Source organism: Macrobrachium rosenbergii, chromosome 9, assembly GCF_040412425.1.
Source record: "Macrobrachium rosenbergii isolate ZJJX-2024 chromosome 9, ASM4041242v1, whole genome shotgun sequence".
NCBI classification, from domain to species: Eukaryota; Metazoa; Arthropoda; class Malacostraca; order Decapoda; family Palaemonidae; genus Macrobrachium; species Macrobrachium rosenbergii.
The window spans coordinates 24,743,610-24,762,278 of NC_089749.1; the positions used below are offsets into that span (position 1 = coordinate 24,743,610).

General features: G+C 35.9%; 1 protein-coding gene across 17 annotated transcripts in view; it reads left to right on the forward strand.

The window, feature by feature from the left end:
* Sin3A (SIN3 transcription regulator family member A) overlaps nucleotides 1-18,669 on the forward strand; it is a 92,645-nt gene that overhangs the window by 58,885 nt on the left and 15,091 nt on the right. For all 17 annotated transcript variants that reach the window (XM_067108693.1, XM_067108687.1, XM_067108690.1 and 14 more), the window contains 4 exons: nucleotides 1,911-2,125; nucleotides 2,338-2,589; nucleotides 10,271-10,441; nucleotides 12,959-13,196. In XM_067108693.1, the coding sequence (XP_066964794.1) occupies nucleotides 1,911-2,125; nucleotides 2,338-2,589; nucleotides 10,271-10,441; nucleotides 12,959-13,196 (876 nt within the window). The remainder of the gene's footprint in view (nucleotides 1-1,910; nucleotides 2,126-2,337; nucleotides 2,590-10,270; nucleotides 10,442-12,958; nucleotides 13,197-18,669) is intronic.

The window sequence follows — 18,669 nt, forward strand, 5'->3', positions numbered from 1 at the left end:
AGATTTATATACTTTGGAATTTGCACGATTACACAACTGTTACATTGTATATCACTCTGTACAATGCTTTTAATGTTTGTCTCTGTCTGTGAAACTGTTTTAGTTTTACAGTTGGTGACATAACTTTAGGGTTTGTGTTATGCATTACAGTTAAACCTCTGTATTTGCAAATTGGGACACTTTATTCTCAGTGTGTCATTAATATTGAAATATTTTTGGTGTTATTAATCGTTACGAAAACTAAATAGGTAAGTTACAAAAGTGCATAATTATATGTTGCATTATTAGTCCTTCTGTCATTAAAATATTCATAAGTCTGTAAAATAATGTTGGGGTTGAAAGTTCCACATAAGTACACAATGATGTGCTCACACAAAAATTGTAAAGAAATTCCTGTAGTAAATCATATACATATATTAGGAAACTAGTTTAATTAGACACAAGTACTATGTTTTTAAAACAAACATAACCAGCCGTAGACTCCTCACTGACACTAAGGGACTTTCTAGGACTGTTAGGGAATGAATCACCCCAAATGAAGTAAGTGGTGACAGGAAGATATGGGATGATTTGAGGCACAGCTGAGATCTGGTGCTGTACTACAATTGAAAAAAGAAGTGACAGGCATAATGCCATCTCAATTACTTAACAAGTGGTCATGAAGGCAATGGAGTCTGAGAAGAATGGCAACGGATCAAAAGCTAAGTCTCATCAAATTAGTTACCTGAACTGGACAACCCTGCTCTGTGTATCAAAAATGGGACATTGGTTCTGACACCAGTCAAATTGTCAGGAACAAAGTAAGTGCAGAAACTGCTGGATTGAGAGAATAACTAAAGTAGCTTCCATGTAGCTGCCATTGATAAGGCTATCAAAAAATGCTACCCTAAGAAGGGATTGGGGGAAACTGAGGGCCTCTCTTGGCACTAGATGAAATTACACTAAGATTCTGGAAGGAAGCAGAAAAACTTTTCCAAGCAAATGCTGCTGAATGGAGGTGCTAATGCAAACCCCAAAGGACTAATGGCCAGCAGCCTCTTTTGTTCAGAAGATGGGGTAGTATCACCTTAGCTCTCAGGGTTGGAAGGCCAATGCAAGGAGAGGAAAAGCAGTGGGACCTCCTGAAAACTCAAAAATATGCTGAGATCATTGTGATAAACTGTTACCCAGAGAGGTGCAAGTTCAGGGAAATGCCACAAGGCATAGTAGTGAGAGACAAGTGACAACTTGGGGGCATCACACAGATGGGGGCAAAGGGTTTGGGACAGGAGGCCACAGACCCAGCTAAGAAACAAAACATCACCGAGAGCTGCTCTCTCTGTATGAAGGAAAGGCTAATAAGTTGCATTATTACATATTTGTGATGGTAACTGGTAAGTAGTTATTTGTAATTGTGGTAATATGAGGCATTCTGAGTTCAGCTAACTAACACTGTATCATTGAAACCTCTAGTTGCTTGTAGTGTAGCCTATAGGCTGGTCAAATGCCTATTTTTGAAGACTTAATAATTAAGTATTTTCAGATTCACAATAGCCCAGCACCCCTAGCTCCCACAAATAGAAAGGTGCAATTAGAAATTGTTTTATTTATAGTTTAAAACATTATTTTAGCCTTCTACTTTCCTATTGTGGTACAATATTTTTTTACTACTTTTGTGGGTGATTTCTCCTATTTGTCTATTTTATGGTTGTTTTAGTCAAATCGAATCTTGTCATGGCAAACTGTTTCAATAATCAGTTTTACAATTGAATTTTAAGCATAAATCTTGTTAACAATAAACCCCAAGGTTGAATGTAAGCATTAGGGGAAAGAACAAAATAATTTTTAAAGTGTCAGTTATTATGATATATGTATTTTTTTGTGTTTGTTTCTTAAGCTCTGTAGTACATTTCATCTTATTTTTCTTGCAGATTATACAACATGCAAGAGATTGGGAGCTTCATACTGTGCCCTTCCAAAGACCTACCCCCAACCCAAATGCTCAGGGAGAACAAGTCTTTGCAGAGAAGTACTGAATGACACTTGGGTTTCTTTCCCATCTTGGTCGGAAGACTCCACTTTTGTAACCTCGCGAAAAACACAGTATGAAGAGTACATTTATCGTTGTGAAGATGAAAGATTTGAGGTATGTTAAATGTTGGATATCTTTTTGAAGTTAAATATGGAATAAAAATATGCCATAACTTATATAAAGTGAAAATGCTGAAGTCCCGGGAAATTGTAGTCTGTGCAAAACTAGTACTAATATATTGTAAATAAAAATGTACATAATGAAGTTTGACTGTGATAGTTTTTTTATAATTCATTTTCATTTTACTGGTGTATTTTCATTTTTAGCTTGATGTTGTGATAGAGACAAATTTAACAACAATGAGAGTATTGGAGGGTGTGCACAAAAAACTCCAACGAATGAGTCCAGAAGAAGCTGCTAGATTTCGTTTGGATGATAGTTTAGGCGGGAACTCTCCAACAATACACCAGCGAGCTATTCGAAGAATATACGGTGATAAGGCTCCAGACATTCTTGATGGCTTGAAAAAGAACCCTGTTGTAGCAGTGCCTTTGGTTTTAAGAAGATTAAAAGCTAAGGTGAGTTATTTTGCATCTTAATGTACAGTCATACCACGAACTTATGCGAGGTTAGGTTCCAGAACCCCTAGGCAAGGGGAATTGTTGCATAAGTTTGGCATGGTCTCTAAAAATGCTAGTAAATGCCTATTACTAAAGTTTTAACACTAAATAATGACCCTAATCATCCTCCCAAATTATTAAGCTAACTTTTAAATGAAATTAAAGTTACTGTAATTTCATTTTAAAGTTACCTTAATGCATTACCCTTAAAAAAAGAAATAAATGGTAGACATAAAAATAGAAAGTTGGAAGAGAATTTCTGTCTCCCCTTCCGACCAATCTATTTTTAGAAGTATTCTCAACCTCTTTTTAAGAACTTCTTTATTCTACTTCTCTTTCTCTTTGTTCTGAAATGCTTTTTCATGGACAAACTGTTTTTTATTTGGCGACTGATACAACTCTTGGTTATTATGTGTCTGTATTTTAGAATGTATATGCCACACTAGCGCACTTACACTTCGTAGACGGTACAGGTAAAATTTGATCAATTTAAAGTATCTGCTGTACAGGTAAAGATGCATAGAGAAATAATAATAAGTAAAATTGTATGAGCGCTAACTATGAACAAGAGAGAGAGAGAGAGAGAGATAAGGGTTGTCCTTACCTAAAAGAGTGAAATTATTTATCAATTATTACGGAGACAGAGAGAATAACAAGAGAGAGAGAGTGAGAGAGATATTGTCCTTACTTGAAATATCAAGTTAAATTATTTTTTAATTATTATGGAGACAGAGAGGATAACATGAAAGAGAGAGGTTATTCTTACGTTAGATATCCAAAGAAGGAAATTCAGTATTAAACTAACTTTTAAATGAAATTAAAGTACTGTAATTTCATTTAAAAGTTAGTTAAATATATTACCCTTAAAAAAAGGAAGAAATGGTTGACATAAAAATATAGGAGAGTGTGAAGATTAGTTTACTGTTTTTCTCCCTCTCCCCATTCCACTGATCTATTTTTAGAAGTGTTCTCAACCTAGTTTTTAAAAACTTCTTTATTCTGTCTTTCTCTCTTCTTTTGAAATGCTCTATGTTTTAAAACTGCGCATTTAAAGTTTGTAGGCAGTACGGGTAAAATTAGGTCAATTTAAAATTATCTGCTGTACAGTTAAAGACACAGAGAAACAGTAATACGTAGGTTGCACTAACTACGAGAGAGAGAGAGAGAGAGATAACAGTTGTCCTTACTTAAGAGAGTGAAATTTTTTATGAATTATTACAGACAGAGAGAGAGAAATTAGTAGGAAACCTTTGACTCGCTAAACAGCAACACTGCCATCTTTTCATGTTAAATCGGCATGTCTGACAGCTTTGCCTTCAAGCTTCGAACAAAAGATATTTGTTTGTTTAATATATGTATCATATACAAAATTTGTAGTTACAGTTATATTATTATTAATCTTATTAATATTTGAAAATTATTATTTGGTAAAAAATTTATTTATACAAAACAAACATATATGTACCATAAAAATTCTCTCATATCAGTAAAAGAGAGAGAGGGCGAGAGAGAGAAATTATTACTTTTGTTTTATTTAATAATATTTAATTTACACACAAAAGCTTGAAAGATTATAAATTACGTAAAAAATTAAACATAAACACTTTTGCTGGGTTTTTCAGTATTCGCAAATATTCACGTGTCTGTGAATTCGTGCAACTCGAATTGTGTAAGTTTGGTTTTTTACTGTACTAACAAATACAGTCGTCCCTTGCTATATTGCAGTTCACTCATCGCAGTCTCAGTGCATTGCAGATCTTTAAAATGTAATACTGTACAGTAAAGCCCCCGTATTCACGGACTCACCTGTTTGTGGATTTCTGTGCGGAACATATATACACATTATTTGCTGAAAATTCGCCCATTTGCGGTATTTTTCTCTGAGAAATATTCACTAATTACTGTCTTTTCATGACTAAATGCACTTTTTGTAATAAAACTATTAAAATACTCAGGTACCCAGGTAGTGCTCGAGTTACGATGATTCACCTTACAATAATTCTATGGGGTAAGCAATTAACACCGATATGACAATATTTAGAAAATATTTTTAAATTTCCTGCAGGCACGGGTAGCAGCTTACAATCAGGCAGCGAGAGAGACCAAATTACAACACCTTCTTTTTCTCCTTCTCTTTATCCCAACTTCTGGTTAAAAAGGCAAAAGAGAATGATAAAAGTATTGTTAGTAATGTTATACTCATGCGTAGAGCCATAAACAACCGAACGAGAAACCGTTGTTTTGCTTATAACCAAATCGGGTAACAACAGACATTTTGCTTGTATTTCAACCATTGTATGGTAATAAACAGTTACCGTAGCTATAGTACAAATGAAGTTAAGTAGAATAGGACTGATATGTTTTTATATTATACCCTTATTTGGTATGGATAAAAGATCGGCAAGGAAATATACTGCTAAATTTATGCTGCAAGTTGTAGCTGAAGCTGAGAAAACAATGTGCAAGCTGCTCATGGCTGTAAATTATCGTGCATCAGCAACATGGATGAAACTCGACCGTAATAAAAATTGGAGAGGAAGTATTTTAATGAAAACTACTGGGCATGCATGAAAGAACACACATTACAGTAATGCTATTTCTATGCCGATAAACGATAAATACGTAAAGCTTGTATTCTGATGAAATCAAGTGAAAATAGCAATCTTGATTTTTTTTTTTTTTTTACACAAAACAAACATGCCCCCAAATGGCGAACATCTATTAACGAAAAAATAGCTAAATTAGTTTCACGAGACGTATTTAAATTATATTTCGACTTTAAAACACTTCGTATAACGAAAAATAACCTTGCCCCATATAAATAACGTATTGAGAGATTCATTTACAGTAACTAGAAGCAAGAAAAGCGCTCTGAACCAAGTTAAACATGGTGAAATAAACTTAGCGCGTAATCGATTTCCAAACCAAAACATTGATCACTATGATCGCAATTTATAATACAAAAGCAATATAATATATTCAGTATTATTGGATACAGTGAATTAAAGCATAACGTTTTAAAAGATCCAATGAAAAGATGCATATTTTTTATGTTGATGTTTGTATAATACAATATTATGTGAATATAGAGTAAAGTATAATGTAGGCTAGGTTAGGTTACTGTATATGTATACGACATACCATAGTGCAGGCTAGGGTAATTCTTGTTTTTAATTCAATTTCTCTGTGTATTGAATTATCAGTTTTTCCCACAAACGATGGTTTTTTTGGAACCTAACCCCATCGTAAATAGGATAATACCTGTATAAGCATTTTTAGAGTTTTTTATGTTTGAACTATCAAGTAGGCAGTTCTAAGTGTTTCTAGAATGGTTCTAAGTATTAGAGGATTTTAGCTATTCAGTGGGGGGGGTGGTACGCATCCCCACGAATACGGGGGCTTACTATATATAAATTTGTATTATGGATTTTTTGCTATATCACAGGATTTTGCTGTATTTATTTTTATTTCGGGTAAAATAAGCATTTTCTAGCCTAAATTTTTTATTTTTGTTTTGGTAAAATAGGCATTTTCCAGCCTAAAAAATTGAAAACAGTATTTATGTTCCCCCTTATTCCCTTATTTTTGTTACACTCTACTTCTGTATGCAGAGAAAATGCTAATTTTTTCATTGTTTTCCATGATTTAATAAATATTTTGATAAATCTGTGTGCTGCTCTTTACATAATGCAGTGAATTTGGAATCGAAATAAAATATGTAGCGTACAGCAGATGAATAGCCAAACACTCGCACTTCTGGAAAATGCAGTACTGCTGCTTCTGCTTGGGCTACTTTGCCCACGTTGAGATCTGGTACACTAATGGCTGATGAATGGGAGGTGACCAACCAGAGCACAGTGTTGTGTATCCTGGGGGCCGATTGGCTAAGAGTGTAGGAAGTGTTTAAGAGCATAGGAAGTGTTTATAAGAGAGTGGGGAAGGTTGTATTTAAATATTTCTTCCTTTACAATATATTATTTAATGATAACCATATTCAACAAAATAAATAAAAGATTAACTTGGGATAGAGGAAGAGAGTGTGTATAGTGTTGAGGAGAGGAGAAGAGACAGTAAAAACATTACTGTATGCACAAAAAATCAGTAACAATTCACATAAAGAAAATAGAAGGGAATTTCACAGTAAGTTTTTCATAATGATGTAATGTAAAAACAATCGAATGCAATACAGTAACAATAAGAAATCGAATGAGTCTTACTTGACCGAGTGTTTGGGACTGGGCTGGCGGAGAGAGATGGCAGAGAGGAGAGGGAGGGAATGGTGGCGGGTTATTTGGTGGAGAAAGTGGTCCACTTCCCACTGACTTCCAGCTGGGTTCGGAATATTTTTCTCTCTCGCTGCTTTTCGCCCAGTTCTTTCACTTTCACTTGATTCACCCAAATCACTTCTTTTTGTTACAGTAAATCCTATCCAGTGACACTTGCTTTTTACGATTTTGTGGTACTAAAAGTAACTCTGCTCCGCAATAAAACACACTGGCGCCTCATTCAGTTTCTGTGTGCCTAGCCTTGGATTGTATGTTTAAATGATTTCTATCTGAAAAGTTACTTGATCTCTCTTTCTTTTTCTTGCTTGCATTCTTTACTTATTACTTGTTTGCAAAATCCTCGTGTTTGATTATATTATTAAATTCTGTTGTTTGCCAACAATAAGCTGATGTGCTGTGGCATAATTAATCTCCTTGCACTCAAGATCCAAGTGTAAAAAACGTGTCGACAATCATACACGCAAGAGGGATTGTTTTCACATCTGCCAGTCTCTCTCTCTCTCTCTCTAAAATTAATATACGCACATAGACACACACTGTTGATTCTTTTTGATTATTCTTGCAAAATGTGAGTAAAATTGATTTTATCAACCTTTCCCAGCCGGCTGCATGCCATTTTCACCAAACTTTTTTTTTTTTTTTTTTTTTTTTTTTTTTTTTTTTTCTTCATAGGTTTAAGAGCATAGAAAGTGTTCTAAGTGCATAGGAAGTGTTTTTTTTTTTTCATAGGTTTAAGAGCATAGAAAGTGTTTATAAGAGTGAGGGAAAGGTTAATAACAGTGTGGGAAAGGTTTATAAGTGTGTGGGGAGGTTTTACAAAGCCTTAAAATATATACATATACAGTAAATAATAAAATAAATATAAGGTCGCTACATCGCGGGATTTTGCCTATTACAGGGTCCCTAGAACTTAACCCCTGCAATTGACGAGGGACCTACTACTATGAAAATACAGACGTTCATGTGATTTAAAAAACTTGTATACAATTAATATCTTTCATTGAATTTATTGAGGTGGTCATTTTCATTTCCATATGTAATATAGGCGCTTAATTAAAATAAAACCCAGGTTACATTATCCCCAAAAATCTTTGTATAAAGTTTTAGTACCCATTTTGGTTTTGCATGTTATATGCCTTTGGTCTGTGTCTTGTAATCATTGTATTAGAGTAGAGCTTGTCCTCTTCTAAATAGATATCTGCTTCCAACTCAGGTGAATAGTTTCACAGTGCTTTTCTTTGCTATAGATTGTAATGCAAAATGGTGGGATTCTTTTCATTTTGGGTTGCCCATACGTCTTATTTTCACTCGTCAGCTCTCAAGTTTCTCTGGTAAAAAACGGTTCTTGTAACATTCTTATTTCAGAGTGAGAATTGAACATTTTTGGAGGAAAACAGAAGTGAGACTTTGAGAATTATTAATGTACAGTAACACCTCAACTAAAGACACTTTTGCAGGGACTGGTTTTCTGATAAGTAGCAAGGGGTGTCTTATAGCCAGTACTTCAGTATTTTCTAGATGTCTTCCAGCTAACAGCAATCCCAAATAGTTCCTAACCTAAACTAACTTGTCCTTTACATTTACATTTAATTTAAGAGATATATCTGAAGATGTATTACACCTAGAAAGGTAACGGCAAAAAATGATCGTAATAATGTAGCTGATAAGTACAGAAGTCTGCTAAGTTGAGGTGTTATTGTATGTATGGGAAAAGATGGTAGAGTGTTATACAATGATAGAAAATGCCAGTTTTTAGTTATCGTTAGGAAATGTGTTGGCTATACCTTGAATCAGGAAGATATCAAATGCCAACTAAACTATAATATTGGAGTACAAACATGCAAACTGATAATCACTCGTGAAATTGAGATTTTTGAGGCATGCTTATTGAACTTTGGGACATGTTGTTGCTTACAGAAATACTAGAAGTAAAATGCTGTACACTTCTTACAAGGTGAGTTTTTATATCAACTCGATGTTGTTATTAAAACTCGCTTAGTTTTGACTAAGTCACATATTTGGATTAGTTTTAGAGTCAAAACCATTTTGCATTAAATTGCTAAGGTTGTACAGTATTGCTATCTTGAAGTGAAAATACTGGATGATGATGCTACTCATATACAGTCTTGTTACAACTACCTGTGCTCTCATTTTCTTTCATGGGTAGTGCATTCAATACAAGGTTGCTGCTAATGTTATTTTCTCTATGCATAAGCATGCGTTGCTTATGGTGTAAAAATACTAACCCATACTGGACGGGCATGATCATATGAGGAACTATTAACAGGTTTTGAGCGAACGCCGGGCTAACTCTTATAGAATACAGGAATGGCATATAGAATTTAGGCCAAGGGCCAAGTTCTGGAACCTATGAGGTCATTAGCACTGAAACAGAAAATGACAGTATAAAGGTATGAAAGGTGTAATGGAAGAAAACCGCACAGTCACACTATGAAACAACTTTTAGGAGAGGGTTGATAGCAAAATGGAAGAAAGAGAACATGAACAGAGTTACAATAAAAGGAATGAAAGGGGTTGCAGCTAGGGACTGAAGGGACGCTGCAAGGAACCTTAAGTGATGCCTACAGTGCACGCATTAGGTGCACTGACGGCACTACCCCCCTACAGGGGCTAACTCTTATGATGATTAATATTGTGCGCCATACAGTTTTGGATGAAGTTAGCGGGAAAAATGTTCACAGCACTTCAGTGGGCCATAAATGACTCATGGCAATGGTATTAGCTCAGTACGGGAGAGAGATAGATCAGTCAGCCTTGAGGTTTCATGGGGACATGTACTGCTTCTCCAGAGTTCCATGACTTTTTTTTTTTTTTTTTTTTTTTTTTTTTAATATAAATTTACCCAGGGATTGCTGTTGGTTTTAGTTCTTATCTTTTATGATACTAGTATAGATGTAATTGTAATTTTCAAAGTAAAGTGCAAAGAAATATTAGAAAGAACATGTATGCCTTACAAAAAGGTACTGCACCTCACCATCTCGGTAAATCTCATAAATATTTTACAATCTGAATTTTATACTGATTTTAGTTGTTATCTGTTTTGATGCGTGAGCTGTAATTATAATATTACAAAATAAAATAAAGTAAATTATTGGAAAAAACATGCATAAATAAAAAAAAAATTTTCTCACACCATGTGCATATACATCTTTCCCTTTCCGTTGGTGTGTGTTTTTTTTTTTCTCTCTCTCTCTTTCTCTCTCTCTCTCCCTCAAATTGTCCAACCTTAAAGTTCTCCTGGCCCCTGGGGAGTGTTTGATATATATTTAGCCTGTTCCTTAAGGGTTAATATGTGGAGTTTTAACTCACTGCATCTAATTTTGTGATTTCAGGATGAAGAATGGAGAGAAGCGCAAAAAGGCTTCAACAAGATTTGGAGAGAACAGAATGAGAAGTATTATTTAAAAAGTCTTGATCACCAGGGCATCACATTTAAGCAAAACGATATCAAAACAATACGATCTAAAAGTCTTCTGAATGACATAGAGACCCTTTTTGATGAGGTAAGTATTTGATATGCGTCGTCTGTCTGTAAATAAAACCAGGGCTCCAGCTAGGTAACTTTCATCTCTTGTTATCCAAGTTATGACTGCAAGAAATTAGTTGGGTTTGGATGGCTAGACATATTTGTTAATGATGAATTCATGTTAGAATACTTTTGTATTATTAGGAATTCAGTCATTTTGGCTTGGAACCTATCACATACTTCAACTTAATCACAGTTTATTGTTTTTTTTTTTTTTTTGGGGGGGGGGATCTTGCTGCAAGAGAAACGTAATTGGCTAATTGGAATAAATGGTTGCTCATGGGTATGTCCTGCATAGTTAGAAGGCCATTTATGATTAATGATTTAGCAGTAACAGATGGATACAAAGACATAGTGGAGGTTCATATTCACCAGTTGCTAACCCTGAGACTTGGAATAGAAAATTTGGGCACTCTTGGTATCCAATGCCCCTGATTTGAAACAAGTAGTCTGGGTGAAGTAACAAAAAATCCTCCAGTTCGAAAGGAGTTCCCACTGAAACATAAAATCAATTTGCAATGATGTGCATAGTCATATATTTGGTGTTGAATAGCCTCACCAGTCCACAAGTGGGCATTTTATAAAGCTGGAAACAAAAGAATGCATGTGAGACTGATACTTTAACCTTATCTTTTCCAGAGTTTGAGCTGATAGTAAGTTGTGGGTGGGTTTAATGAATATGAAAAACTAGGAATACTATGTAGGTTGTTGGCCTCCTTTCACCATCAGTGTGATTGGCTGCCAAAAAATTCGTGGAGGGGGATTAAGTGATACTGGGCCACCATTAAGAATTTACTTTGTCATAGATGCAAAACTCTTTGACTATTGGCACTTCTGCATGGAACTGGCAATGTATCTACTGGCTAGGGTACTGTGGTTATGTCTGCAAAATTACTTTTGTCCTCTGTATGAGCCTGAATCTAGCTGCATTTCTGTAAGCCATTTGCATTAAAAATTAAATTTGTATCCCAGAACTCAAGGCAATGAACTGATAATTGTTGTCTCTTGCCTGGGGAAATCATCTCGAATTGCAATTGATTTTGATGTGTTGCATATTCTTTTGATTTGCCTGCACTTGCCAGGACTGCAGAAGTGAGCAATCTGCAAAAATGAGCATTAATATCAAGTCTATAGTTTGAAATAGAAAAGCTGGTACAGTTTTGGAATCACAGATGTGTTGTCCCAGGTCAGGGTTTGTACCCTTAGGTCAACAGTGTTTGCCTTGAAAAGGCCATATCCCTGATTCATGCTCTCCATTCCTTTGTGTGATGGTGAAGTTACATTGTGGATCCTTATTCTCTGGAATTTGGTACTGCCATAAAAGACCCCTGCTAAAAATAGATAGGCCAGTGTAGTTTTGGAGATACTGTATAATGTGAAGTTGCATGCATGTGAAGAGAACCATCCACTGTGACTACCGTTGAAATAAGGACAACACATTGACACTTGGCATGTCCTTAGCTTAAATCAGATCAGCCTGCTAGAGCACTTGGAAGATCACAATGACCAAAATACTGCCTTTGTGCTTTCTCTATAGGGAAGACTTAAATTAAATACTATATATGAAAACAAGTATTGTATACATATCACCAACAACTAAACCATTCTTTTAACAAGTACATTTTTACATATATTCCAGTGGGTAACAAGCATTCGTTGTTATTGGTTCATTAACACTAGGAATAGATGATTAGCATTGCTAAAGAAAAATACAAAACATTGGCAAATACACAGAGCTAATTATTGGAAAGCTTCACTAGCACACACAAGTGGTACTGAGATCAATGAAAACTTATTGCATAATGAGGAGAAATCACACACTTTCAGTAGAAAAGCTTGTGTTGTTTTTCATTGGAGAATAGAAAAATTATTTAATAATTGCACTTTAGCATATGTTAGCATTTGAGTTTACCAAAATTAATGTACTCATTAGTAGCTTAGGTAAATGGAGCTTAACTAGTATAATTGGTAAAATGCTAAAATCAGGTAAGTTTAAGGTAACAGCTTGTTAAATCTTGGTTAACAAATAAGGTTTTCAGCATGGCTGGATTTTATAACTCTGGAAAGTGGGCAAGTTTGTTTTGGTGCCAGATTGAGTGTAGGGTTGGAGATAGGGATACCCGTTTAGAGAAATTGCTATAAATTTAGACACTGATCTATGTGTGGAAAATCAGTATTTAGTAATTGGTAAATTAATCGTGAAATACAGCATTTGGTGTTAAGAGCATTTCCATAACTGTCGACAGTAATTGGTTAATTGGTATGAATTATTTCATGTAGCAGGTAAGAAAAGAGTAACATATGAGTTTTGTCCTCCTTAGCATCTTGAGCAAGCAGAAAGTGGAGAAGTAATAACAGGTAAATTAATCTTGAAATACAGCATTTGGTGTTAAAAGCATTTCCATAACTGTCGACAGTAATTAGGTAAGTGGTATGAATTATTTAATGCAGCAGGTAACAAAAAGAGTAACATATTGGTTTTTGTCCTCCTTAGCGTCATGAGCAAGCAGAAGAAAGTGGAGAAGTAATAACAGGGCCTCACATGGTACTCCATTACCCTGACAAGTCAATACTTGATGATGCAGCTAATTTGGTTATTCATCATGTGAAAAGGCAAACTACGTATCACAAGGACGATAAGGCGAAAATCAAGCAGTTAGTGAGGCATTTTGTTCCAGATTTGTTGTTTCATCCAAGGCAAGAGATGTCAGATGATGAGAGGGATATGGAAGGTATGGAACACATTTAACCTCTTTCACTGATTTGTAGTAATGTCATGGAAGTGCATTGTGCTTACTTATTGTTTTATAGTAATATCACTGAAGTGTAGTGCTTGATGTGAGAAACTTAATTACTTGTTTCATAACAAACCTATTTCTTGGCACCATTTTTGTTTGTCAAAAAATCCTCTTAAGACAAATAATTACCCAAAGGAAACAGAATAGTAGTAGTACTGCAAAGGTCAGACGTTTTATGCAAAGTGAGATCCATTGGATCACAGCTATCAAATGTAATCTGTTTCTTCAGGGAAGAACACTGGGAGATTTTCCAATTTCAGGACCGACTTTGAAGGTATGAAAGGTTTAGGGATAAGGTTATGGACGAGTCTGGCTATGAAAGTCTTAGGGATAGGGTTATGGACAAGTCTGGCTTTTAGTATCTGTGTCATTGGTCATTTAGGTAGGTTTCGTTTTTTACTGGTGTTGGCTAATTTCCTCCCTCAATTATTTACCACTTTTGAGTTTCTCATGTCTTGATGTGGTCAGTTAGCTCAATATAGCTTTACATGGCTCGCTGCCTTTCCCATTATGTTAGTTAAATACAGAGGCACTTCAGCTTAGTGGATTTCGTTACTTAACAGACTCGCCTGACTCCAGTAAAAGTTATAGAATTATCATGTACTTCCCGGCAAAATCCTGTAAGTATGAATGGTTTATCAAACAGTAAACCGAGGCTTTCTTGTTTATACCCATGAGGATGGAGGGTGAATGAATGAACAAATGCACTCATGTTGACTGACGCTTTCCTGGCTGTGCCTATGAGCGCAGATAGTGAACAAACATAAATAAAGCTTCCCTCTTTCCATTTTGTGCATCATGTTAAGAAATAGTACAGTGCTACTGTGATTCTCTCTCTCTCTCTCTCTCTCTCTCTCTCTCTCTCTCTCTCTCTCTCTCTCTCTCTCTCTCTCTCTCTCTCATTATTTTTTTAGTGGAATTACTTAATGCAGTACTGTATTTAATACAATGCCTGTTCACTGATTAGTGTTAAAACATTTTTCAGTATGTGGGCATGTACACAGAGTATTGATTTATTTTTATGAAGAATTTGGAGTAATTTTGTTTTAAAAGAAACAGTGTTTATGTTTTATTTATATTGTGGGGGTTTTGTATACAATAGTTCACACATCTTGTAAGTGTAAGTAGTTACGTGTACGTCTCCGACCGGCCAATGAAGAATAAGAGGAATTTATTTCTGGTGATAGATATTCATTTCTCACTATGATGTGGTTCGGATTCCACAATAAGCTGTAGGTCCCGTTGCTAGGTAACCAATTGGTTCTTAGCCACGTAAAATGTCTAATCCTTCGGGCCAGCCCTAGGAGAGCTGGTAATCAGCTCAGTGGTCTGGTTAAACTAAGGTATACTTTTTTTTAGTTATATGTACGTATAATGTTAGAAGAAGCTTTTTATTTTGCAGCTTATATGAGTTCAGATAAGTAATTCGATACTTTAAACTGAATGATAATCACAAAATACCAGTTAAGGTAGGCTATTACATAATTTTATGAAGTTGCAACGTTAGTTGAGGTGACCATGTAATCATAATTAGCCTTTGCTCCATGTTAAAATGGACCCAGTCACACCACCAGAGAGAGAGAGAGAGAGATAAGAGTTACATTGTACCTGCCAACTTCATACATTAATGTCACCCATGGCAAGTCTTCTTTTTTCTTTTCAACTTCAGTCAGATGCCATTTGTTGAGTTACTTAAAAGGTGTATTTTCATGTCCCAGACAATTTTTTTTTTTTTTTTTTTTTTTTTTTTTAGTAGTAGTAGTAGTAGTAGTTTACATGTAGATATTTTAACTGTTAGATGTGTTGTATATAGTGAGGCTCTTGTACCTTTACCTTTGATTTTGGTTGCTGATACATTAATGTGAGCACTCTCTGTCCCACTTAGTATTCATTTCTTATATTCAGTTAGCTTTCATTCTGTTGGTAATACTTCCATGAATTGTCACTTGATCTAGGCGTTAACATGACTGGGTGGGCTGTTTTTGCCCTTGCATAGCTTTTATCAGAATTTTTATTTCTTGGTAAATTTTATTTTTTTCTTACTGAATTGTATTTGTGTTTCCCCATGGTTTTGATAACCTTCAGGGAAGAATGGTTTTTTAAACTTCCTTTGGAATTCTCTTTCAGCATTGTTGTTCTCTGAGGGGAGTGAGAGGCCTTTCAGTCCTCTTCATCTCATATACAGTGTATATTCATGTCTCCTTACCTTATACCAATTATCAGGTGTAGTTTTAGGAAAGGTAACCCTCTTAAGGTTTCAGCAATGGCTGCTATCGCGATGTATGCCCACCCATTTCCTTTTACTTACACACTCAATGGGGTTTTTGGTTTGGTACTATAAAAGGGCTTTGTCATCCACTCTGGCCCTCAGTTCTCTTTTTTTTTCTTTTTGGGTTTTTGGTTTGGTACTATAAAAGGGCTTTGTCATCCACTCTGGCCCTCAGTTCTCTTTTTTTTTCTTTTTCACGAGTATGTGTCCTGCCATTTGTTTAAGCTTCATCTAGAAGGAACTTCCTTGTAACACCAGCAGAATATTTTATGCTTTTTCACCTCTGTCTGCTATAAACTTCAAAGTCCTGACTTGACTATGGTTCTAACAGCTTCACTAGACCACATTTTGGGCTTCTGTTGGACATATCCTTATTTGCTACCCCCTAAAGCAGTTTTCTGGTTGCCTTTATCTTTTTGTGAGGGAGATTTGCTTTTAGTAAGAGACTCATTCATGGATTCCCTTCCTTGTGATGCCCTGCCCTGCTGTTCTAAAGTTATTTTTATCTGCCTTCTGCGTCTCAGAAATCATTAACTCCAGTGGTTTGTGTATCTCTGTTCCTTTTGCATTTGTCTCAAGTTGAACTTGTCTTCTGCAAGATTTTACACATACCTGGTGCAGATTCTGCAGATGTTGCTTGTCACGTATGATCATTGGCAATTTTGAACAGCAGGTCATAGGATCCTTTGTATCTCAGATGTAAAGATGGTACTATCTGGAGGTTTTATCGTCTAATTTATCTGTTAAGGAAGCTACCAGCATTTCTATTGTCATCATTGACTTTGCTGTGTATTGTGTTCTGTGATTGGACTTCCTGCACCTCTGTCTGCATATGAGCTTCCCCTCCCTCCTAAAGAAATGCTGCTCTCTCTCTAAATTGTCTTGGAGAATTTTTTGGGCTGGTTACACTGGTTACAAAATTTGTCTTGGCAGCAACTACAGGTCTGGTGTGCTCTGGTGTTTGCCCTGAGGACTCTTCGTAGAAGATAGCAGTTACCCATTTTTGAAGTGGTAATTAGGAAGGAAAACACTCCTGTGGGAAAGAGGATGTCATTCTTTGTCTTTAGAACCTCTTTGTATTCTTTATTTGGCACTCGTCTCCAAGGATTTGCCTCACAACAAGTGAAGTCCCATCCTTCCAAAGAAAACATGGAAAAATGATTTTGTGATGTGGAGTACCTCAGTACCTTAGAAACTTGATGCCACATGTGACTTCACCAATTTTATCAGCCTTCACTTCTGGTAGGCTGAAAGAAGTCAGCTCTGAAAACTGTTACAAGTGTTGTGTTTTAGCTTGAACTGACATGAAGGTTTAACCTAGTTTGATTTTCCCACTCAACTTATTGGGACCCTGTCTAACAGCATAATGGCAGTCCAAGATTGTTCCTTATGATTACTGTTAAAATGGCATGGTTAACAGCAATTCAGCCAAATAGTTCATCTTCTGATTTTAAAAGCAGCAGAAGACTGGTCATTCTAGAACTTGCCTACTAATTGAGGTTGGTGGCAGACTTTCCAGTTCTCATAGCCTTCATTCACCACATAAATACATTAGTGTGAAAGTTATGTGATGGCGGTTATGTGCAGTGAATCGAGGTCTGTGCTGCTTGGCTGTTGAGGACTTCACAGAAGCATTATAAATGGAAGTCTTGCTTACATTATCTCATGAATTTCTACATGTGCATGGACAGTGACCAGAAGGGACCAAGTTCTCCCTCCCCTAAAGATGATTGATACTTCACTTCATCTTGAGGATGTTGTAACAATATTTGGGTGCTTGAGTGACAGACCTACATTCCGTTAGTTTGAAAATCAAGTTGCCCTGCAGCACCTTCGAAGTAGAGCAGACTATTCAGGGAGAAGGAACTGACACAGTCCCTAATCCACAGAGATTTGCTACTCCACCTCTACCAAGCAAAATGGAACTGCTTAGTTTGGTTCAGTGGTAAAAATATATTCCGGGCAAGAGCATGTTGGATTCAATAATGAAGACGAGATCTGCCCTTTCTAACCTTCATATCTGAACTCGGCAAAATTGATCTGACTTGATACAACCTTTTAGAACGTTTTTCACAGAAAGCCATTAAGCCTCTTGTGATCTCTCCCTAGTCGCAAGAAGTCTCTTTACAACTCATGAATATCTGGAATGTTCCTCTGATCTTTGCTTGTAATCTCTTGCCAAGCCAATGGTGTTCATGCAGTGTCAAGAGAGGAAACTTGCACACACACAAGGTTGGAGGCCTGTAGCCATGTCATTTGTTTACTGTTAAATCTCAGGGAGGGGAGTACATCTGGTCTATCTTTTTGTAAATTGCACAAAGAGTTAGTTTACCAAGAAAGTCTACCAAGGTTTTGGTAGGAAATGTTTCTTATCTCTTTCGTGTTATGAATGTTTTTTTTTTTTTTTTTTACCTCAAATCCCAAGGAAATTTTTATTCTTCCATGTTTTGAATTTTTCCCCATTTGGTCTACAGCAGCTGACTTGTATCTTTTACTGTTCTGATTATCCTTTGCATTCAGATCTTCCAAGACTATGCCCTCCACCACATAGTACAAGGTGTGCAGTTAATTCTAACAGGCCTTTTCTTTGTGGGATTCAGTACAACATAGTTTTCCATATTTTTTCTGCGGACTTGATGCAACAATGAGCCTAATTATGACTGTGGTTACAGCTAGTCTCGTATTAATTGTGATATTGCTAATAATATGTCACACCTGCCATTTGGGTATCTTTATACAGTCGTCTACAATGTCCTTATGGAATGACAGGTTTAGTCCAGTTAGATTGTTCCTTGTTTAGGCTTGGAACCTGACTCCAATCCTTTAACCCCCAACTTGTGATTCATGCTGTATAATAGCCTTGGGATAAAATAAATTTGAACTTGTTTTTTTATAAAATTAGTTCTTATACTGTAGTACAACCCATTGCATACACAAATTTTCCATCCCCTTTGTCCCTCATTCTGGCTATCATAAGTTAACGAGAAATGAACTGACGTGACAGCCCAGACCCAATTGATGCCACTGCTTGTTTTACTGCTGTTTTCTCCTTTTCTCCAGAGGCACTTTGACACAAATGAATTGGCCACTATAATTTTGGTTTGTATTAAAGATATTAATTTGTGTTATAAAAATTAT